Source organism: Maylandia zebra, linkage group LG22 (assembly GCF_041146795.1).
Source record: "Maylandia zebra isolate NMK-2024a linkage group LG22, Mzebra_GT3a, whole genome shotgun sequence".
In the NCBI taxonomy this organism is placed as follows: Eukaryota; Metazoa; Chordata; class Actinopteri; order Cichliformes; family Cichlidae; genus Maylandia; species Maylandia zebra.
The window spans coordinates 20996714-21020923 of record NC_135187.1 but is presented as its reverse complement, the minus strand read 5'-3'; the positions used below and the strand labels follow the sequence as shown (position 1 = coordinate 21020923).

The 24210-nt window shown below is 42.7% G+C and overlaps 3 protein-coding genes across 3 annotated transcripts; 1 reads left to right on the top strand and 2 right to left on the bottom strand.

Moving 5' to 3' along the window:
- Nucleotides 1-399: 399 nt before the first annotated feature.
- ankrd28a (ankyrin repeat domain 28a) lies at nucleotides 400-13520 on the top strand. Its single transcript, XM_012918303.5, has 29 exons — nucleotides 400-1111; nucleotides 2796-2879; nucleotides 3588-3666; nucleotides 5061-5131; nucleotides 5626-5826; nucleotides 5909-5996; nucleotides 6105-6247; nucleotides 6356-6463; nucleotides 6546-6650; nucleotides 7145-7223; nucleotides 7394-7508; nucleotides 7688-7770; nucleotides 7852-7915; nucleotides 8114-8182; nucleotides 8339-8479; nucleotides 8609-8720; nucleotides 8820-8846; nucleotides 9261-9335; nucleotides 9627-9828; nucleotides 9913-10000; nucleotides 10132-10249; nucleotides 10362-10581; nucleotides 10692-10779; nucleotides 10867-10950; nucleotides 11067-11215; nucleotides 11318-11400; nucleotides 11870-11952; nucleotides 12045-12136; nucleotides 12225-13520. The coding sequence occupies exons 1-29, from the start codon at nucleotides 956-958 to the stop codon at nucleotides 12521-12523; spliced, it is 3306 nt and encodes a 1101-aa protein (XP_012773757.2). The 5' UTR covers nucleotides 400-955; the 3' UTR covers nucleotides 12524-13520.
- LOC101475752 (biotinidase) lies at nucleotides 13462-16955 on the bottom strand. The gene is made up of 6 exons (XM_014410963.3): nucleotides 16546-16955; nucleotides 15967-16116; nucleotides 15045-15196; nucleotides 14583-14760; nucleotides 13938-14486; nucleotides 13462-13850 (listed from the first exon to the last, which is right to left on the bottom strand). Exons 1-6 carry the CDS (start codon nucleotides 16759-16761, stop codon nucleotides 13578-13580), a joined length of 1518 nt encoding a protein of 505 aa, XP_014266449.3. The 5' UTR covers nucleotides 16762-16955; the 3' UTR covers nucleotides 13462-13577.
- A 2761-nt stretch (nucleotides 16956-19716) lies between these two features.
- Nucleotides 19717-24210, bottom strand: LOC101466121 (biotinidase). The gene is made up of 6 exons (XM_004547936.4): nucleotides 23851-24210; nucleotides 22976-23122; nucleotides 22718-22869; nucleotides 21022-21199; nucleotides 20342-20926; nucleotides 19717-20249 (listed from the first exon to the last, which is right to left on the bottom strand). The coding sequence occupies exons 1-6, from the start codon at nucleotides 24094-24096 to the stop codon at nucleotides 19977-19979; spliced, it is 1581 nt and encodes a 526-aa protein (XP_004547993.3). The 5' UTR covers nucleotides 24097-24210; the 3' UTR covers nucleotides 19717-19976.

The window sequence follows — 24210 nt, the reverse complement described above, 5'->3', positions numbered from 1 at the left end:
TTGTTCTTACAGTTAAAACAGTGGAAGTATTGTCATACTCGTTAGCTGGACAGTCAGGATAAGCCCTGACCAGGAAGTGACCTGGTTACAGTGACGCATCAAATAGCTGTCCTTTGTCCCAGTAAATCTTACTTCTCTCGTCACTCTTTTTATAACTTGATTCTCTTTTATCTGCTCTTCTTTTTTTCCACTGTCAACTTACACAGCTGTTCTGTAGTGCTCCAGGTACCTGCCTACAATCATCCCCTCCCATTCCCACTCCTTTTCTTTTTATTTCTCTCTGTCTCTCACCCCTTTTATCTCTACTCCCCTTTCCCTCCCTTCTCTTTCTCTTCCCTGGCTCTCTTTTTCTCTCTCCTCTCCCCTCCCCCTCCTTTCCCTCTCCTATCCCTCTCTTCTTTTGAAAGAGCTGGCTTCAGCAGTCTGCCTGAAATGAGCGATGCATACCCACACATACATTAGGTGCTGCTGCCCCCTCCCACGTTTATGCTAATCTGTGTGTGTGCGCACGCGTGTGTGTTTGCATCAGTTGCGTATGTGCTCCTGGCTGCAGCACAGCAGCGAGGGTATGTAGCTTCCTGTGCGCAGCTCATTCTGCCGCATGCCTCTTACTGCCACCATTACGCAAAGGAATTCCCTGCCGTCTCCGCTACTGCCGCTCACAGAGTGTGAGTGTGGAGACGAGAGAGGAGGAGGAGGAGGATAAAAAGACATGCCGCAAAGCAACACTGACAGATAGAGGACAGAGCCGGATTTCAGAGTGGTTTTTTTTCTGCGAAGATGTGCAGCGCTTGTTTACGAGGAAAACACTATGTGTGCGGGATTTACTGCTGACCTTTGTGCCGCTGAATTGTGCACATATGTGAGAAGGAACACTCTGTATTCATGTGCGTGAGTGACAGAGCGTGTGTGTGAGTGAGTGAGTGATTGTGTGGCGTGTGAATGTTTGTTCCCGATGCGGTCTGAGCGGGCTAGCCGTGTGTGTATTGTGGTACTGGAGGAGGTAGAGGAGGATGAGTCCTGCTCTTCATCCCCACCTCCACGGCCCAAATCATCCCCAGACCGCAGATCCCATCATGCCTCTCGAAAGGTAGTCGCTGAGGATGACAAGGTGAGATGGGACTGTTTGCTGAATCTCTAAATTGCTGGTTTTAATGAGGGTACCATCTACAGTTTTGTGTGTAAATGACAGCATTAACTAGGATTTAAGGTAGACCACTGCACTTTTGAGTTCTGGTCTGATGTTTATACCTGTACTGTTTCATGTGCCATTCTATAAAAATACAGTGCACTTTCAGCACATGGTTTGTGCCACTAAATATAGCGCTAGTATTGTCCTGCCACATGAGAACTGCTCTGGTTTGTATAGATTAAAAGCAAGCCCTGGTCTTTGTAGTCTCCGCTGTTGGATGTATAAAGGGCAAGCTTTCTGCTGGAACATGCTAATAAATCTTTTCAACTTATGATGACTGCTCTTTGAAGCATGCACTGAAGAGGGTGAAGCCAAAGAAGATGTGCCGGCTGTGATGACAGGGTTTATGCATGGGGACCTCCTTCAGTCACTTACATTAGCTTAGTGGTCATCATTGTAATAGGCAAGAGATGGATGCCGGCATGCTAGACAGCCCTACTTATTTTTAGTTTGGAGGTAATGAGAGCAGGTTGGGGAAAACAGAAGAAGGCTGAAGTGTTTGTTGTAGTGCTTATTAACACTAGATCGTACTAAGTATAGACTGAACAGCAGTGTTTGACCATGACGAGCCACTCTAGCAAAAAAGGTTTGTCAGTAAGAGACATGGAGCCTCAGTAGACATACTTGATAGGTTGCAAAAGAGCGAACGGCAGCATTTGAAGATTAGAGCCTCGCCAAAATCAGCACCATCATATTAGCGTTTCACTACTGTTGCAGCAAATGAAAAACACTTTTTTATTTATAGGTTTTGAAAGAAGGAAGCTGCAATTAGAGAACAGTAGCATTAATTTAAAATTTCTACATTGCTCAAATCTTGGTAACAAAGATGAGGCTCACTAGGGGAGTCTTTAAGGCGATTTATTATAATACCAAATGTCTGCTGTGCTGCATGAGTTTTGTTATTTTTCTCTATCAAACACAGAAACAGTTAAATCTCAGAGATGACAAATTACCCTTTTATTATGAATTCATCACTTCTGAAAGCCGAAAGCAGTTTTAAAATAAAGGCTGATGCAAGGAAAAGGAGGATGCTGTTTTTGTCTTAATCTTACTTTTATCATGACTGCAGGGCATCGCTGGCTACAAATCCTGCTCAGTATGCTGTCAACCTCATGGCAGCTGTTTACATTTATGACCGTGAGCATAGATTAAACGGAGGCTAAAGATAAACCATGTGCCTGTCATTCATTCACAGTTTCTTTCTTGAGGAGGACCTTGTATAACTTGTTTAAATTTAGGAAATGTACTCAAAATTCTTCTTTATTCATAAATGTATTTTATTCATTTTTATTTTATTCTATATTTACATTTTATTTACTTTCTGTTGCAGCACAACGTGGCAAGAATGCTCAGGATTAACCCAGATTTGAACAGTTTTGTGCCAAAACAGCCACTCATAAACAAATAGGTGATATACAGCCATATGTGACCTATGGCTCTGTCCCAGCCTGGGATTATACTCTGTGTGTGTGCAAGACTCTTCCGTCTGAAACACTCATAACTCTCTCTGATAACACACTTGTCAGCATAGAAAATTACTGCCTTTCCAATAGTGCTATACGCTGGCATTTCTCATCATTCTTTCTTTTTTTAATCTCTATAGCCATCTCTGTTGAGAGCCATCTTCAATGTGGACCCAGATGAAGTTCGCGCCCTCATATTCAAGAAAGAGGATGTCAACATTCAGGTAAATCACACACTTTTGTTGCTTCAGGTCGTTTAGTTTTAGAATAATTTACACAAACACATTAGCATTGCCTTTCACTGCCACAGGGCACATAAACAACAGCGAGGGGAGCAGCAGGCAGCCGGCAGCCCACAGCTGATCTGGGTTTATCGATTGGCTGGCGGAGTGCTTTTTTGGCAGCTTTCTGTATTCTGCATCCTATGTAGCTGCCAGCCAGACAGGACATATGAACTGTTTGTAACACTCTAACCTTTCAGATGAGAAAGGACACGACCTTCACTGGCTCTCTCCTTTTTCCCCAATTTCATTCAGTCTGTGTCCCAGTCTTCCTGAGCGTGTTTTTCCAGTGTGATTTCTGTGGTTCTATAATGGTGGGGTCATAACACCAGCTCTCCCTGGAGCCAGCTACACTAGACCAGGCCTATTCCAGTCACATGAGATTTGTTTATAGCCCCACCTCACTGATTGGTCTCAGTTGTACTGAAAGGACGAGATGTGTGTTGAAGTGATGAAGTGAAGTGAAGAATAAAAGGGAAACGATGATAGATATTTTTACTGAATGGCACTTCCTGTGGTCTGCAACACTGTAAGGTCTATTGATTCTGTTCTGGCATGCAGCAAATGATGTCACAGCTCAGGATGTGTGTCCTGAACGAGAAGTGAAACCTATTTTTTACTGATTGTTTTTGTTTTGTAACGTCCTCCCAGGACAACGAGAAGCGGACCCCGCTGCATGCTGCAGCTTACCTGGGAGATGCTGAGATCATTGAACTTCTCATCCTCTCAGGTAAACATTACACCCCAGCTCACCTGTTAAGCTAATCATCCATCCATTCGCTTATCCTTTTCAGGGTCGCGGGGGGCGCTGGAGCCTATCCCAGCTGTCATAGGGCGAGAGGCGGGGTACACCCTGGACAGGTCGCCAGTCTGTCGCAGGGCCAACACACAGGGACAGACAACCATTCGCACTCACATTCACACCAATTAACCTATCCCCAGAAGCTGCATGTCTTTGGGCGGTGAGAGGAAGCCGGAGTACCCGGAGGGAACCCACGCAAACACGGGGAGAACATGCAAACTCCACACAGAAAGACCGGCCTGATGGTGGAATTGAACTCAGGACCTTCTTGCTGTGCGGCAACAGTGCTAACCACCGTGCCACCGTGCTGCTGTTAAGCCAATCATTTGATTTCATTTCTACCTAATTATGGACCTCTAGTTATAATGCCTGGGTGGATGGAGAAATACAGTTATGTCTGTATCCTCATTACCTCTTCTGTATGTTTATATCCCTTCACTCAAACTGTAGTATTTTTTAGGCACAAGTCTTAAAAGCGTTATTTACATCATGCTGATTGCTCGGTAAGATACTCAAAGCAATACTGAATAATTAGCTGTTCTCTCCTTATTAAAATGTGCAATTTGTAAGAGCCTCGTGGGAGTGTCCTCCCAAGAGGGACGCTTTTCTTTCCAAGCTTCTTAGACTATGATGACCTGGATGACTGAGAACCTTCACAGACAACTTTTTTTTTGTATTTCATTAATGCCATGTTACTCTTTTCCCCCCTGTAGTTCCCTACTTCCATACAGCTCAGTGCATTTTAAACTGGAATAAAAGCCTGACTGTTTGTCATCTCTTTTATCATAACATGCAGTTTCTCAGTAATTTCCATGCTGTGCTCACTGCTCAGTTACCGTCTCATGGTGACTAGTGACCGCTCTTGTGATCTGTCAACAATCTGATACGAGTGTTTTTTTGGCTTCATTTTCTGTGAAGTAAGCTGAGCACATCAGTGGGAGGAGCTTACACTTAAACGCCTGAGTGTAAGCATACGTGTAACACGAGTGAGTAGGGTGCTGTAGTGCGCGAATAAATGTGAGACTGTGTGTGCATTCAGTGTTTCTCAATGAAGAGCAAGTAACAGGTGCAGCTGCAGGGCTATTTTAACACACGGGTCGTGCCAAAAGGGGATCATGGGCATTTTATATCTTCCAGCCACTGTTGGCTCATCCTCCTTCTCATAAAATCCTTTTTTATTTATTTTTTTTACAAGATATTTTTTAAGATATTTAGCTCTTCCCCTCCTTTTTGTACATTCTGCGATTCTGCGTATGGCACTATGTGACTGCTCTGACATCTCCTTTTTCTTACCCTGTCTCACTCTCTTCTTCTCACTCAAGGAGCCCGAGTTAATGCCAAAGATAACAAGTGGTTAACTCCTCTTCACCGAGCTGTGGCTTCTTGTAGTGAGGTAACACATTACACAAACACACATGCAAATGTGACCTCTGGGGAATCCGCTACAACTTTGACCCTGTCACAAGTAATGGTAAACAAATCCTTTTTTAAGGGAGATTTCGCAAACACTTTCTGCTTAGAATATCTTTTAGCTGCTTTACTGACAAGGTTTCGAGAAAGGTCTGTCGTGATAAAGTTAAGAGAATCTTTCCCAGAATCTGGCCTTAAAGGGGCAAATGGAAATAATCCCTGTGTTATGGCTTTGTGTTTGATAAACGTCAAAATGTCTGCCTATTCTTCTTAGTCCTGGGCGACATGCCCAAACTAACATAGTCCCTTGTGTAGTTTCTACTTTCCAGCATTTTGATTTCAGGATGAAAGCCCTCTATGAATAGAATATGAACTTTCTAAACACCCACACAGCCACCTGTAAACCTTGGTGCTTACATTCTTAGAGCACTGAGACTGTTTTCCAGTAGACCTTATGTTTGCTCACTCTTTATTCAGGATGCTGTGGCAGTGTTACTAAAGCACAGTGCGGATGTGAATGCTCGTGACAAGAACTGGCAGACGCCGCTCCATGTAGCAGCTAGCAATAAGGCGGTACGCTGTGCTGAGGCTTTGGTCCCGTTGCTAAGCAATGTCAACGTATCTGATCGGGCGGGACGCACTGCCCTGCACCACGCTGCCTTCAGTGGACATGTAGAGGTCAGTCTTTCTTCACTCCCACACACACAGATACAGAGGTGACTACACATCAGCTCCTTGTCAATCTGATTCTGTGTGTCAGATGGTGAAGTTGCTGCTGTCAAGAGGAGCCAACATTAATGCGTTTGATAAGAAGGACAGGAGAGCCATCCACTGGGCAGCCTACATGGGTAAGAGTGTTCATAGTGGTCATAGTGTTGATGTGAATGGGAGATGCTGGCATGTAGTTCTTGACAGAAGTGAATTTGACTCATCTCCTTCTCACTTCTCTGTATTAGGTCACCTGGAGGTAGTGAAGTTCTTGGTTGCCAGTGGAGCTGAGGTGGACTGTAAGGACAAGAAGGCTTATACCCCACTGCATGCAGCTGCCTCCAGTGGCATGAGCAGCACAGTGCACTACCTGCTGAGCCTCGGGGTTAACGTCAGTACAGACATACTGACAGTGTCCTTAAAATGCCGTCTGTGTCACCAAAATTTCTTACTGTAGTTAGTAATGGTTAAATTGAAAATGTTGTTCCTCTGTGCATAGGTAAATGAGGCTAATGCCTATGGCAACACACCACTTCATTTGGCTTGTTACAATGGACAGGATGTGGTTGTCGGTGAGCTGATCAAGGCAGGAGCCAGTGTTAACCAGGTGTGTGCGCATCACTCTCTGCCACGTTGCATGTGCATAGTAATTGTGTGTTTAATCCTGTTACTTGGTCCCCTGGCTTCAGGTGAACGAGAGGGGCTTCTCTGCCCTCCACTTTGCTTCCTCCTCACGCCAGGGGGCGCTGTGCCAGGAGCTGCTGTTGGCCCATGGGGCTCACATCAACTTGCAGGTAATGTTAACATGCAGTTAAAAAAGCTGAAACTAGAAATTCATCCAAGGGAGAGTATTTGCTTTCCAAAGAAGGAAGTATGTGCATAATGCTCCTATGTCTATGTATTAAAAAAGGATAAATTTTATCTTGTATGTCCTCAGTGTTTACTAGTATGCATCCTGCTCAGAATTTAGTTGAAAGCTAGAGGGACTGTGTTTTTAGCACTTTGGTAGCAGTGATGGAAACTGATATTGGGTCCCTACAGCAACAAGGTGCAAGGCCATATGGATGATGGAGGGGGAGGGAGACTCCCTAAGGCAGCAAGCTGCTCAAGCATTTTGTGTGTGTGGGTGGTCCACAGTGGCGTCTGTGATAGCTTCTGTTCATTTTATCTTTCTAACACTTCTGAGTTAGACTCATAGTTGAATAGCTGATGTTTTAATGATTTCATATTTGTAATATGTACATTTTGCAATAATAAATGTCTCTTTCTCTGCCTTCTCTCTCTTCAGAGTAAAGATGGGAAGACTCCCCTGCACATGGCAGCTACACATGGAAGGTTCTCCTGCTCTCAGGCTCTTATTCAAAATGGTGAGAGCCCTCGCCCAGTGCTGTCTGTCTCATGCATGGATTCAAATTAGTTTGGATCTCAGAGTGTGCTGTATGCCGCATATGTTGCACAATATGCTCTTTTTTTTTCTTGAGATTGCTCCGGCTTTTTTAATGGAAAATATAATTCTATCTGATTTATGTGGGTGTAGGAGCTGAAATTGATTGTGAGGACAAGAGCAGAAACACTGCCCTTCACATTTCTGCCCGCTATGGCCACGAGCTAATTATTACAGCGCTCATCAAACACGGAGCCAACACAGCCAAGTTAGTAACAACTGACATTCACCATCTGTCTGTCTTCTTGCTTCATGTTATCTGTGCAGTAGTGTTAAAGGATCAAATGCAAGTGAGCAGCTCTAAGCCTGGAAACGGTTAAGTCAGGATAGATAAAATCTTTTTTTTCTGTCATAAAAATGCTTGCATGCAATGGCTTGTCTTTTAAGGAGAGGCATTCACGGGATGTTCCCCCTACACCTGGCAGCTCTCAGCGGCTTCTCAGATTGCTGCAGGAAGCTGCTGTCCTCAGGTACATTAATGCTGACACCATTCAGGCCTGTGGAATCACCCAGTTGACATCCAAATTAATGCAGCTTGCATATTTGTGCAGGGTTTGTCATAGACACTCCCGACGACTTTGGAAGGACCTGTCTACATGCTGCTGCAGCTGGAGGGTGATTGTTTTTGCTTACTGCTTCAGTATTATTAGTTTACTTATTCTCCTGTCATTGTACTCTTTCTTTCTCTTTTCAACAATCTGATACACGTTTTGGTTGAACTGAAAGTTTGTGTATGTACTTTGTAAATGTCATGCAGTTGACTGTTGTACCAGTGAGTGGTACATTAACACAGCTGTCCCCCTCTCCACACAGGAACCTGGAGTGTCTGAACCTGCTGTTAAACATCGGAGCAGACTTTAACAGGAAAGACAACTTTGGCAGGTAAGATAAAATGTGAAAATTGGATTAAGAGTACAGTGCTGGTGTCACAAAGGTGGATGCTAGAAATGGAGTAAAATAAGAGATGGAGACAATGGTAAAGTTTTGACCACATTAAACCTGCGAATAGTGGCTAACTTAATTTATTGATCTTCACAGAGCTCCGCTACACTATGCATCAGCCAACTGTAACTACCAGTGTGTGTTTGCCTTGGTGGGCTCTGGGGCAAGCATCAATGAGCTGGACAAGAGAGGCTGTAGCCCCTTGCACTACGCTGCTGCTGCTGATATTGATGGGAAGTAAGTTCTGCTCTGTGTTCAAAGTGTAAATATTATGTTTCAGAGAATCCCTAATGCCAAGTTTAAAGTGTTTCTTTAAAAGAGATAAAAGAAACACTTTAAACTTACCCTGTCTATTGTCTTTCCCAGATGTGTGGAATACCTTCTGAGGAATGACGCAGATCCAGGTGTGAGAGACAAACAGGGTTATAGTGCTGTGCACTATGCCTCGGCCTACGGACGCACACTCTGCCTGGAGCTGGTGTGTACAGCTGCTGCACTGAATGGGGAAAAATTGGCCATAAAGGCTGATAAATCTGTTTTCTGACACTATATCAAAAAGTCTCTTTGTTTCTTTTAGATGGCAACTGAGACGCCCCTTGATGTGGTAAGAGGAATTTCAGTCTCTCACTGTAGCACCATTGAGCTTTGCGAGGAGCTCCCTCTGTTGTAGTGTAGTGGCTACGACAACTGCTAAACAGATAAAGCTGTGAACCCTCCTCTGGCTTATTATGGCATCAAATTAAAAAGGCTGTTTTTATCTGTATTTTGTACAAAACTAAAATCTGTTTATATATATATATATATTGATGTACTTTTTGAAATCATGACACATTTCTATGTAAATAAAGCCCTTTTTTCTCATGTTATGTTGTTTTACCTTTTACCTTACCTAATCTTATGCCCTCTTACCTTTTATAGTCTTTCAGTTTTCAACCAATTTTCATCCATCAGTATATGTATTGCACATACTGGCATTTGTGCAAACCTGGATCTGAAATGAGTAATATTGCTGTTTCAGCTAATGGAGACATCAGGAACAGACATGCTGAGTGATTCAGAGAGCCACGCTCCCATTAGTCCACTCCATCTGGCAGTGAGTTTTAAGATTTTTTTCTTTAAAGCATGTTTTCTTTTCTATCTATCTTTGACTCTGCATTCATTAAAGAAGGATTAGTACTTATTTAGGGCTTTTCTATTCTATCTGAACACTCACCCACTCATACAAGCACTTTCTCCTATGCTCAAGCAGTTTTAATGTCACACACTCATCCTTTTGACAGTTAGATAGAGGAGCTGGGTATTGAACCACCAACCTTCAGATTAGTAAGCCACAGCCACCCCATTTAACATAATGTGTGTGTGTGTGCTTTTTCACTTTGTCCAGGCTTATCATGGACACTGTGGAGCCTTAGAGGTGCTCTTGTCATCCCTGCTTGATGTGGATGTTCGGAGCCCAGAGGGATGCACCCCCCTCATTCTGGCCTGCTCAAGAGGTCATCAGGAGTGTGTGTCTCTGCTGCTGCACCACGGCGCGTCACCCATGACTCGGGATTACATTCACAAACAGACAGCCATACATACTGCAGGTATATAAGCAGGCAGTCGCCTTCCCATCGCGTGAAAAGGGTGAATTTTCTGGCTTTTAAAGTTAAAATTTCATTTTGCTGTAGCTATGAATGGCCACCCAGAGTGCCTGCGCCTGCTGTTGAACAACAATGACCAACACATTGATGTGGATGCACAAGACAGCAACGGACAGTGAGTGTGTGCATGTGTGTTTAAATACATAAATAAAAAAAAATATAAATCTTAGGCTACTGTTTTGTGCGATTCAACTGATCACTTAAATATTCTTACTGAGTTGTGCCTGATCTCCACACTGTGTTCAGGACTCCTCTGATGTTGGCAGTGCTGAGCGGACATACAGACTGTGTGTACTCTCTGCTCAGTCAAGGAGCCAGTGTGGAGAATCAGGACCGCTGGGGCAGGACAGCACTACACCGAGGGGTGAGATAGGCACACGTGTCTACTGAGATCGCATATTAAATTTTAATATATGCTTTTTAAAAATTTCTTTTGGTATTTATACTCTCTAGTGTTTTCTGTATGTTTCACATAGGCTGTGACAGGCCAGGAGGAATGTGTAGAGGCCCTTCTCCAGCGGGGAGCCAGCGTGAGTGTAAAGGACATCCGGGGCCGCTCCCCCCTGCACCTGGCATCTGCTTCTGGCCGTGTGGGTGCCCTGGGTGCCCTGCTGCAGGCCACCAACACTTCACACAGTCACACAAACCTCACTGACAGCAAGGGCTACACACCACTGCACTGGGCCTGCTATAACGGTATTGGGACACAACGTGAAATGTTTGAGAACCATGTCAATCTGGGTTTTTTTTAAGACACAGCACTGTACTTTCTTCTGTTTTTACATCTGTCTTTCTCTGTTTTCCAGGGTATGACGCATGTGTGGAGGTGTTGTTAGATCAGGAGGTGTTCAGGAAGATTACAGGGAACTCATTCAGCCCACTGCACTGTGCTGTGTAAGGCTCTGTCTGTTTATATCCACGAATGTTTATGAGGATCGATTTGCTCTGAGGGTGTGTGACAGGCTGCGTTGTGTGTTTTAGGATAAACGATAATGAGGGAGTGGCAGAGATGTTAATTGACTCCCTGGGTGCAAATATTGTGAATGCAACTGACTCCAAGGGCAGGTGAGAGATGCAGACTTAAAATCATGCGTGGAGGGATTTTTTTGTTGTTGTTTTTTTTGTATTTGTTCTTAGTGAGCAGGAACGTATTTACAATAACTGTATTGATGTTGATGCAGGACTCCTCTTCATGCTGCAGCTTTTTCTGACCATGTGGAGTGCGTTTCCCTTCTTCTGAGCCATGGAGCTCAGGCAAATGTTGTTGACACCCACATGCACAGAACACCACTGATGATGGCAGCTCTAAATGGACAGACCAATGCTGTGGGTCAGTACACTAACTGATACAGGGATAAACTTGTGGAAATAATGGTCCCTGATTTGTTAACCTTTCACTTGTATTAATCTCCACTGTTGTGTTGTGTTACAGAGGTGATGGCGAGCGTTGCTAAGGCAGACTTGGCACTGCAAGATGCAGACAGGAACACAGCATTGCATTTGGCTTGCAGCAAGGTAAAGGCATTTCAGAGACAGGAAATGTTATTTAGTCATTCAGTATTAAAAATGTTGCGATTTTCTTGTGGTCTCAGTGTCTCAGATTTTAAGTTGAAAGTAGTTACCATTCAGATTTTATATTTTTGCAATGTGTGGGACGTGTATGTTTTGGCCCTGGCTCTTGGAACATTTATGTATCACTTTGGACACATCTGGCAGACACATTTAACCACATCATCACATGTTTCACTTGCATCACTAAAAGGCACAATTTGGAGAATGTCATATTATTGTGAACAATAATATTTGCCACACACACGAGCACTGGTCTGTAACTGTCACACAAAGAGCTTTTTAAAGCTTTGCGCGAAATTAACATTTATGTGAAGCTCAGAACGTCATCTCTTTAACATATTGACAAAGGCAGGATTGTTGCACATCTCACGTGGTCACTGCAGATGACTTTGGTACTCTCTGCTCTTCTCAGGGTCACGAGACAAGTGCCTTGTTGATTCTGGAGAAAATCAGCGACAGGAATCTCATTAACTGCACCAACGCTGCTCTGCAGACGTATGTAGAACCTGAAGGTTGCACCTACTGTAAGCAGCAGGATAACCTCCAAAACCCAGTGTGAACTTACTGTAGCACTCTTCTACCTGCAGGCCCTTGCATGTAGCAGCCAGGAAGGGATTGACAGTGGTGGTCCAGGAGCTGCTGGTGAAAGGAGCCAGTGTGTTAGCTGTGGATGAGAATGGTCAGCTTTCATCTCACTGCACTCACACGTACTCTTCAGGTGTAATTCTAATGTGTACTATGAACCCCTTTTCTCCTTTTATTCCCAGGTTACACTCCAGCTTTGGCTTGTGCTCCCAATCGGGATGTAGCTGACTGCTTGGCCCTCATCCTTAACTCAATGATGCCCACCTCGCCCATGGTCACCATAGCAGCTTTGCCCACTCTCTCGCTTACTCAAACAGTCATCAACCACCACCCTATTTCAAACCACATTTCCAAAGGTGTGGCCTTTGATACTCCAGCCCCACTGAGGCCTGACCACGCCTCCTACTGCAGGCCAGAACGTCCGCTGTCCTCTGTTTCTGGAGATGATGAAATGAACGACTCAGATTCAGAAACGTACTGAGGACTAGTGGAACCTCAATACTGGCAGGTTAGCCAGCCACTCAGGAGCCTTAATAGATTACTGACAAAAGCTTGACAGGGCAGTAAATACAAGCAGAGTATTCTTAGGTAAGTCTCTTCAAATCTAAAAATAATCCTCGTCTGAACCACATGCTTGCTTCCTTCAGGTGCATACACAGTGGAAAAGATGCACTAATGTAATAATTTGGTAAAATAAAGAATAATTTGCCACTTTTTTTTCTCCACGGCATCACTGTACGACCAGTAACATGCCCAGCGTCCTTTTCAATTTAAAGCAGTGTTTTTATTTTTATGTTGAACTCTTTCTGTTTGAGGATACTTTCTGGAGTGGTTTTAAAGATTTTTCATTCATATTTACTAATGGAGCATCTGGTGAAGAAAAGCTCAGAGGACTGCTTTTTTTTTCTTTGTTAAGACAGAAACTGAGGGACAATCTTATGGGACCAGCTGAAGAAGCGTTTTCCCTACTGTACTTGAGATTTTATTCAGAGTTCTTTGAGCTTTCACAGCAGCCACTGACTGTCACTCTGGGACACTTATAATGCTGCATTCATGATTGGGATTGACTTCTTGATTCCTAGGAGAGAAAGTCAATATTGAAACCTACGTATTTATTCCAGGTGGAGATTGAATCGTTGAGAGCGGATTGTGACAGCAGGTGGATGTAAGACCAATGTACTGTACAACTGATGAACTGAATGAGCAGCCCAAGGAATGGATAACTTGCAATGCTGTACTTTCTTAATGTTTGTGTTGTGTACAAGAGACAAGAGAAGGTGGCTGTCACTGTGTGTGTGTGAGTGTGTGTGTGAGAGAGAAACTATCAAATATTGCCTTTTGAGGAATATGCAACATTCAAACAGAGGATGAATGCTACATGGTGAAATGTTTGTATTGTAAAGATTAAGTAACAGATGATTAAAGACATTTGTTTTGGTTTATTTTATAAGACATAAAACAAATGTGTAACAGCTGAAGTTTGGAGCAGTTCTTAACCATAACACTGAACTTTATTTTCCTGATCCCTCCAAATTTCATTCATTATCCAGGTGGTACATTCGTCCATACAGGCAGGCAGTGACCAGGCCACCCTTCGTGTTTGAATGTTTTATGGTCACTCTCATGTCTGCAGCTTTCTCCAGACTCTCGGGCTGCTCCAGGACCAGTCGGCTTGTCAGAATAGATGGGTACACGTATTTGGTGTCAAAGTTCCCCTCCAACAGGAAGTCCATTTTAGACTCTGCTTCTTCCACTTCCTGTCCACAAGAGCTCTGATCCAACCCTCCACAACGGACTACTGCACAAACCTGTAGATATTTAACATGTGGCAAATAAAAATAGTGAGTTGTCAGTTTTAACCTTTTTAGAAATATTAAAATTCATGTGATTCTTGCCTGCAGTGCGTAACGTCCGTTGACTGTGTGTATTCCTGCAAATGCGCCGAGAGCATAGAGCTCTTTATGGTCTTGCAGTAACCACCTGTACTGCAGGCGGCAGCAGAAAGTGCCGTTGCACACTTTAACGTCACCTTGTGTCTCATTTAAGAGGACAAATGTAAATGTGTCATACATCATAGAGGAGATGAAGGTGGGGTAGGAGGGAGGAGGAGGGTCATCACAGTTGTCTTGGTAGCAGTATCCAGAGTCTGTAGCCACTGATATTGTTGACTCACCACCACCAGCCTCAACCTCAGGTGGCTCCAAAACTGGCACTCTGGCCACCAGCAGCCTGCCCTCCTCTGGGTCTCCTTTCCTGGCGTGGTGGTAGGTGGCAGAAAAAGGGGTGTAGATGCCACTTCCTGTCATGATGAGCCTGTCATTATGAATGTTGACAGCTAGTAGGGTGACATTGGCACCCAGGCTGAATGCCTGCTGAAACTGGATTGAATCCAGCAGGGGGAGCTGGTTCATCCAGGCTGTTGGAAAGATCAACTGACGCACACCCTAAAAAAAAGGCACAAACAAGAAGTGTTGAATTTCAGAGAAGATTTTAAAATGTTACATATATACTCTGAGTGCATATGTGGTTATATTTTATACCCTCTGCACTAGGAGCACTGTAGGATCGTGAAAGAGGATGTCGAAGCAGATGAAGAGGCCAAACTTCCCAGCAAAAGGAGTGTCAAATGTTATGATTTCAGGTTCTGGAGGTGTGTCACAGGAGGCCTCAAAGTATAGGTTGTGTTTGTGGTAGCGTGCCACCAGAAGACCATCTGACCTGTATGAAAGAAGACATATTTGATTCAGAGTTGTAATAATTACTATACTTGGTAGTTCTTGTAGTAGTTTCTGTTATAGCTATTGAAACAAGAAGTGTTAACTTTGACTCCAGGAAATGTTTGGTGTTTTTGGCACTAGGGTCAATCATTTTTGTGGGAATTGTGGAGAACTGGTCTTTATTTAGGCACAAACACATGCACTCCATCTGTGGAGAGGAGGCCATAGAAAAGAAGTGTTTATTTGTCCGCTCCCTTCATTTTCATTTTAAGAGTTAACATGTACCTGAAAGCCACATTTGTGTTGAACTGCCAGCGCCCATCAGGAGGACAGGTGGAGGAGGGGCTGGTCTTCAGGGGACAGGGTTGCAGGTCGGGCATGTTGGCCACCAGGTAGAGGTTGTTACGACGAGCCATACAGCTCAATCTCTGGAGAACCTTTGAGTCACAAACATAATCAAATATGATGAGATTCAGACACAGTGAGATGTTACATCCAACAGAGTAGATGGGTCAGCTCCCCTGGGGCCCTGAAGATAAGAGTGCCCAGTCAAAGACTATCAAAAGTGCTCTTCCTGTACTTTAAACTGGATTCTCATATTCAGAGTATTACAGTAAAGTGGACAAATTATTAGTTCCACTATATGTTTAAGTCAGCACTCTATCTTGTGAACGTAAGTCTAACTTTATTTATCCTGTATATGTTTTCTTTAGGGCAGCACGGTGGCACGGTGGTTAGCACTGTTGCCTCAAAAAAAAAAAAAAAATCCTGAGTTCCACCATCAGGCCGGGGTCTTTCTATGCGGAGTTTGCATTTTCTCCCCGTGTTTGCGTGGCTTTTCTCTGGGTACACCGGTTTCCTCGCACAGTCCAACGACATGCAGTTAGTGGGGTTGGGTTAATTGGAAACCCAAAATTGCCTATAGGTGTGAGTGCGAGTGGCTGTCTGTGTCTATGTGTTAGCCCGGTGACAGACTGGCGACCTGTGCCTGCCTCTTGCCCTAAGACAGCTGGGATAGGCTCCAGCCCCCCTGTGACCCTGAAAAGGATAAGTGGAAAAGAATGGATCGATGGATGTTTTCTTTAGCTTTTACCACTACAAACATTGGCTCAGTAGTCCATGGTGCTGATCAAGAAAAAAAAACATCACAGCAGTGTTAAGCCTGTGGTGCTTGCCATCACCAAGATTGAAATATATGACTGTGAACCTCAGTGTTGTTGTGTCTTTCTGGCTCCATGCATGGATTCCAGCTCTCCTCCTGAGGGTCAGGAATGGTTTCCAGGTAGCTAGTGATGGATAATCGAGTGAAGTTAAATCCATGAATACCATCTTCTGGAAACACCAGGATCTGGGCCCCCTGAGAGAGACGACAGTGAGAGAGAGGAAGATTCAGTAATCTGTTGCAGTGAAAGTAAACACCTTTATACAGGGGAAGAATCAGTGGTTGTTTACTTAGAAACATAATGCTGATACAATATAAAGAATTTCTTGTTTTAAGTAGTACTAAAGGGTGGACAGCTTTTATACCTATTCTGAAGCAGCAATGACTGCTTCAGTAAAAAGTCTGTTAAAAATTGACTATGACAGATCACAGTTTGACAGTTTTCATAAAAAACAGAAAAATGTGACAAGGTTAAAAGAGGTTGGTCCTGTAAGGCTTCTGAACACTGTTCGTCTTCACTTTCTTCTGCAGTCGACTTAATTTAATTCATTCGTTAATTTGAAGGACATGCCAACAGAATTCTGTAAAGGTCAATGAGTAATACTGTTTTAAATATGTGCATACCTGCTGGGCTGCCCGGGCTGCCTGCTCCTCGTAGATATCCAGGTTTTTCTGCATGTGCTGCAGGGCATCGTGGCGGGACACGGGCACGCGCGGATCTAGGTTCAGGATTACTTTGTGCTCGTACACAGCGGCAACATACCACGAGTCTGGAGTGGAGTCAGTTACACCGACAACAGACGCTAAATAAACATAGACAACAGCTATAACGAACAACATCGTTTCTCCACCGTCAGGCACGACACCTATGTGCTAACACAGACCATAAATAAGCGGTCAGAAGTCTTCCACGAGGCATGATGACTCAGACGATAATTTTCTAGTTAAAAAGTGATAAGAAGCTCCTCGTGCCAAACAGTGTTATATCCCCACAAATAGCCCCTGTTACGCTGCGGTTTATCTCGTGACCTCTTCCCCCCCAATTTTTTCCCCAAATAACTTTATTGGCATGTGACCGGACAGAAAAACGTTAAAGAAATATTAAACATTTATGTAACATGTAACTTTAAGACTAAAGTGCAGTTAAAATCTCAATGATAATAAATAACAAAAATTTTAGTACCGAAAAAGAAAAGTTCATCTATGAAATATATAACTATAGTGGTTTAAATAACCAAGTAACCATCCAATAATACTAAATATTACATATATTTATCGTTTACTTTTAGAATATAGAAATGTTTGAAATGTATGCTTAGATGTTTGTTTATGTGTAAAAATTTTAACTTTCTTTTTCTTTTGCGGGGATGGGGTTCCTTTTATAAATTTAAAGTGTGGCTAAAATAATAATAATAAACATTTACATTTTAACTGAATTCGTTAGGACTGTTTTTTTTTTACTGAAACATGACTTCAGTGGAAAAAATACATAAACACCCAGCTTTTATTTTGAAAATATCCCATCGGAAACGTCTGCACATAACCGATAAATTCAGCCAGTGAAAGGAGGAGTTATGTTAAAGTTTAGACCAAGTTATGATAATTCAGCTAAACCCAGTTCTTAAATCAAAACATCTTATTACTCATTTTATTATCAGACTCATTTATTATCAGGTAATTTATTGTAGCACAATAATTACAGTTTGGTACGGAATGCTCTGCCAGCAGCCGTAAATCACTACAGAGGGTCGTGAAAGCAGCAGAGCACATAACTGGCATGAGGCTTCCTACCATTCAGGACATCTTCAACGGTGCCTCCGGAAAGCACACAGCATCATCAAGGACCACAGCCACCCAGCACGTCAGCTGTTCTCCTTGTTACCATCTGGCAGATGTTACAGGAGTCTGTATGCTCGGACTACAAGACTCAAAAACAGCTTTTACCATCCATCCGTTCGACACCTCAACTACAACACTGTAATTTGTAACTTCTTAAATGACTGGTTATATTAAAAAGGCCATTTCACAACAGCCATTTACTCTTATCCCAGAGGGGTAAGCACAGGTATAATGTACCAGTGACAAAATTACTATCCCGTTTTTAGAAGAAAAAAAACAACAACAAGCAAATAAATCACAGGGTAAAGTAATGTTTTCATTTTTAAATTAAGCTCCTTCTGTTTTGAGTATTTTTAGAGATTTTGATTAGCATTTACTAGAAATAATAATAATAATAATAATAATCTGGGATTTTTTAAAATAAATATGCCTAGACAGATGTGTTTAAATGTAAAATAAATTGACAACATCTATAAAAGAATTTCCTGTTGTAAATGTGTAGTGTGGCTATAATAATGAGACAGTTATGTAACTGTCAAAATACATGTAAATGTAGACAATAAGGGTTCATTTGGTCAACTAATTTGGTAAATAATCATTGTCTACACAAACAGGAACATTTAATAAAATGCACGGCTCTCATGATAATATATTTTTCTTTTAGCAAAAGGCATTTTAAACACAGGTACGATAAATTGTTGATAAGTGTATCGGACATACCAGTGAACCAGTTTATCTCAGTGGAGCAGAGCATTGATAAACGTTAATAATTGACTTTGTGTTTACACTGCAAGGACACATTCAAACAGCTGCTGTGACAAAGGCCAATCAGCAGCTATAAAACAAGACTAGGGTCCAGTCTCAGTGTCCACACTAAAAAACATCACCTCTTTGTGTAGCAAGATCGCTTGAGTGTGAGGGATCGTGGTAACAGAATGGTCCCATGACAGAATTTCATGATATATTATGTGACATTAATTTAAAAAAAGCTTCATTATATTTCTTACTGTTGTGTTATGAGACTATTTATTTGCCATGTTTACATCTGAGCCATGGAGTTTCAGGGACTGACTGTCTGATTTGGAAGTTTTTTGCATTTGCTTGATGGTGCTAACGAGAGAACTATTCCTGAAAGAAATGACAAGAAAACTTGTACAAGAATATCAGGCGCATTGAAGAATAAAGGTGGTCATGCTAATTAGTGGCTTTCAAACCCTGCAGAATTGCTTTATATACTGTATTTCAAACTGCAGAGAAGGACCACATTAGTAATACTTGGCATGAACAGTGGTAACTGGAATGGGCTGGCTCTTAGTACATCCCTCACCACCATATCTCCAACAAGCACAAAGCTTCATGATACTTTGCCCCTCCGAGGGCCTGACCACACCTCCTACAGCAAGCAAGAGCACCTGCTGTCTCTGCAGACAGTGAAGTGAATGAGTTAGTTTCAGACCAGGGGCAGACTTAACACTTTTAACATTTTCCTTCATAACTCACAGGTCCATGGAAATACACGAGTCATCTTTTGACTAAAAACTACACAAATATGTGCAGGACTACTAATATGTTTCCACTAATAAGGACAAAACAACAAAATCTATTTTAATGCACGGAATCAAATAGTATCCATAAAACCAATTCTATTAACCATCTGTCTCTTAACACGAAGCAGTCTTCTTTGTGACCACATTACTGTAGTTGCGTCTAATAATGTAACTTTAAAAGATGTTCAGCCTATAAATTTTAGATGTCGGGTATTGTAAGGTGTGGGTCTCATTTACTAAATGGAGTGTAATAGAGAGTGAGAGCAATCCTGAAATGGTGCTCATAGGTATGGTTAGTTTTATGGGTAATTCATATATAGGCTTTTGTTATTAACACAGGTCATTTTAAAATAAAGTGCAAAAAAAAAGATTTTGGGGGGGGAAATTAAATAAAAATGCACAATTAGCATTAAGTTGCATGAGACAAACATTGTTTAATCAATTTGAATGATTCATTTGAATATTCTCTTCCTTATAATTTGTGCCTTGAGAAAGGAACACCCAGAAAAGATCAAGTAACAGATGACTAAAGACATTTGTTTTCCTTTAGCTGGGACAGACTCCAGCCTACCCTGATAAGCATAAGTAGAAGGGAATGGATACAGATGGAGAACACAGAACAGCTCTTATCCATAACACTGAACTTTATTTTCCTGATCCCTCCAAACTTTATTCATTGTCCAGGTGGTACATTCGTCCATACAGGCAGGTGGTGACCAGGCCACCCTTCATGTTTGAATGTTTCATGGTCACTTTCCCGTCTGGAGCTTTCTGCAGACTCTCGGGCTGCTCCAGGAACATTCGGCTTGTCAGAATAGATGGGTACACGTATTTGGTGTCAAAGTTCCCCGCCAACAGGAAGTCCATTTTTGACTCTGCTTCTTCTACTACTTGTCCACAAGAGTTCTGATCCAACCCTGCACAACGGACTACTGCACAAACCTGTAGATATTTGACATGTAACAAATAAAAGTCAGCAGGGTCCTGGTCAGTTTCTAAAAGTTTATAAATATTAAAAATTCTTTCATTCCTACCTGCAGTGCATAACGTCCATCAACGGTGTGCAGTCCTGCAAATGCACCGAGAGCATAGAGCTCTTTATGGTCTTGCAGTAACCACCTGTACTGCAGGCGGCAGCAGAAAGTGCCGTTGCACACTTTAACGTCACCTTGTGTCTCGTTTAAGAGGACAAACGTAAACGGGTCGTGGAACATGAATGAGATGAAGGTGGAGTGAGAGGGATGGACCGAATCAGGAGAGTGATCATCACAGCTGTCTTGATGACAGCGTCCAGAGTCTGTAGCCACTGATGATGCAGACTCAACACCACCAGCCTCCACCTCTTTGGCTGCACTTTGTTTTACCTCCAGTGGCTCCAAAACTGGCACTCTGGCCACCAGCAGCCTGCCCTCCTCTGGGTCTCCCTTCCAGGCATGGTGGTAGGTGGCAGAAAAGGGGGTGTAGATACCGCTTCCTTTCATGATGCGTTGATCATTGCGAATGTTGGCAGATAGTAGAGTGACGTTGGCACCCAGACTGAATGCACTGTGAAACTGAACTGAATCCAGCAGGGGGAGCGCATTCATCCACGCTGTTGGAAAGATCAACTGACGCACACCCTTAAAAAGCCACAAAGAAGAAACGATGGATATCAAAGTCAATCCCAACAATGTTGGATATATATTCTGAGTGCGTATGTGATTATATTTTATACCATCTCCACCAGCACCACTGCAGGATCATGAAAGAGGATGTCAAAGCAGATGAAGAGGCCAAACTTCCCAGCAAAAGGTGTATCAAATGTTATGACTTCAACTTCTGGAGGTGTGTCAAAGGATTGCTCAAAGAAAAGGTTTTGCTTGTGGTAGCGTGCAATTAGAAGGCCGTCTGACCTGTATGAAAGAGGATATTTTACGCAGGTCACTAACAGCTCTTTTTCACTGATGCAGTCAGTTCAGGATATATTACTGAATTATATTTATGTCATAACAAAAGTGCGAGCAAAAACATAATCCGAGCAAATCATTTCGGGCACAATGAAATTCCTCGCGCGTAAATTCGACAACTGTGCGCGTGGAACTCTGCAGCTGCACACACAAAGAAGCCATCACACACACGAATGTCTGCTCTGCGTGCGCTGCTGCTGTTTCAATCTGTGGCAGGCAGCTCTCTGCGCTCGGAGAGAAATCCTGTTCGTGCGAATCAACTCACTTTTAACTTTGTTTGAAGGCGGAGCCCAAAGGAGGATGGGTTCCTAATGAGATTATTCAGTTTGATGGACACTTCAGGCTGCTGCGTTAAACCGAGTTACACTGTGGCAACGACAGAAATGTCGTTTTAAGCCATATTTGTTTACAATTTGAAAAGTAAAGTTTGCCAAATTAATTATCAGTCGTTATCGTTGCTGTGCAGCAGTGGAAATACTGACAACTGTCACTGGATTATGACTATGGTCATGTAAAACCAAAATCAACCCGCTTTGCTTGGAGAAAGAGAAATGTTAACTCTAAACCAAAGAACACAATCGCTACAGTCAAGCACAGAGGTGGAAACATCTTGCTTTGGGGCTGTTTGTCTGGGTACAGGACAACTTCACTGTACTGAGGGGGCAATGAACAGGGTCATGTACTGTAAAACCTTGGACGATAACCTCCTTCCTTCAGCTAGAACATTGAAGATGGGTCGTGGATGGGTCGTCCTGACATGACAATGACCCAAAACACACAACCAATGCAACAAAGGAGTGGCTGAAGAAGAAGCACATTAATGTCAGGGAGTGGCGTAGCCAGGCTCCAGACCTCAGTCTTATAGAAAATCTGAGGAGGGAGCTGAAACTGCAGATTGCCAAGCAGGAGCCAAGAAACCTAAAGGATTTCAAAGCTTTCTGTATAGAAGAGTGGGCCAAAGCCCCCGCCTGAAATCTGCAAACTTGGTAACCAACTACAACAAATGTTGTACCACTGCTTGCCAAAAAGGGTTTCTTTGCCAATCATAAAGTTTTGCTTGGGGATAAAATATTTATTTAACTTAATGCCATCAAAATCAATTTATTACTAAATATTTTTTCTGGATTTTTGGTTGATAGTTTGTCTCTTTCCATTCATTTGATTGGATGTGACCAAAATTACACATTCGGCAGGGGATCAAATAATTATTTCCACCACTGTAGTTGTTGTATTCAGTGTAGCTGGTATTTCTTACAGTAGCTTCTCCAGTAGCTACTGACAAGAGAAGTTTCAACTTTGACTCTGTGGTATTTTTGGCAGTCGTGCCAACATTTTTTGATGGAAATGTGGAGAACTGCTCTTTTATTTAGGCACAAGCACTGGATCTGTGGACAATAAGTCATAGAAAAATAAACCTTTTATTTGTCCGTTCTCTAGAAATCCATATTAAGAGTTAACATGTACCTGAAAGCCACATTTGTGTTGAACTGCCAGCGCCCATCAGGAGGACAGGTGGAGGAGGGGCTGGTCTTCAGGGGACAGGGTTGCAGGTCGGGCATGTTGGCCACCAGGTAGAGGTTGTTACGACGAGCCATACAGCTCAATCTCTGGAGAACCTTTGAGTCACAAACATAATCAAATATGATGAGATTCAGACACAGTGCGATGTTGTGAGAGTAGAGTTTTCTTGCCATCACAAAATCTAAATATATGATTGTGAACCTCAGTGTTGTGTCTTTCCGGCTCTGTGCACGGATTCCAGCTCTCCTCCTGAGGGTTGGGAATGGTTTCCAGGTAGCCAATGATGGATGACCGAGTGAAGTTAAACCCATGAATACCATCTTCTGGAAACACCAGGATCTGGGCACCCTGAGAGTGAAACGAAGATGACAGAGCGATATGAGATCTGTTGCAGTAACTTTTGAGTTACTTATTTCTACTTGCTCAAATGTCACACTGAATTTAACAACATAAAGTGATCTGTGTGATGATGTTCATCAGCTCTCCTCTCTGGATGTCTTTTTAGTTGCCTGTCTCTCTCCACGTTTGATTCCATCTCTCTCACTCAGGTATTCTCTCGTGAACTTAAAGTTAAAGTCAGAGTTTTATAAACACATTTACATTCAAACATTTTACATGCATGTATGTACACACACACACACACACACACACACACATATATATATAGTTGTGTGTATACAGACATATATACATATAGTTTACGATATAGTCTGCTCCTATGCGTTATGGCAGGACTACACCTCTGGTAGTGACAGTAAACTTCATACAGGGTGAAGCATTAATAACTGTCGACCAACAGCTATAAAGTGATACTAAAGGGTGGACAGTTGTCATATTAGGGCATATGAACATCAATTACCAGTTCAGTAAAAAGTCAGAGATAAAGGAAGCCTTACTGTAAGGCTTTGAATCATGTTTGTCTTGATTTTCTTCTGCAGTAGCCTTAACTATATTAATTCTTGTCCATTACAAGTTCATTCATTTGAAGAACATCTCAACAGAAGTTGCTACAATTCATTGAGTAATGCTATCATGTGACTAAAAACATGAAACACAACATTTAAATGTGTGCATACTTGCTGGGCTGCCCGGGCTGCCTGCTCCTCGTAGATATCCAGGTTTTTCTGCATGTGCTGCAGAGCTTCGTGGCGGGACACGGGTGTGCGGGGGCCTGGGTTCAGGATTACTTTGTGCTCGTACACAGCGGCAACATATGATGAGTCTGCAGTGGAGTCTGTTGGACTGATGACCAATGCCAAATAAACACTGACAACAGCTATGACGAACAACATATTTCTTCCAGTTTGCTTCACACGAGGCATGCCGGCTGTGCGCTAACACACACTATAAGAAGAGGGCAAAAGTCGTCCACGAGGCACGATGACTCAGCTCAATTTTCTAGTTAAGATGTTATAAGAAACTCCTCGTGCCAAGCA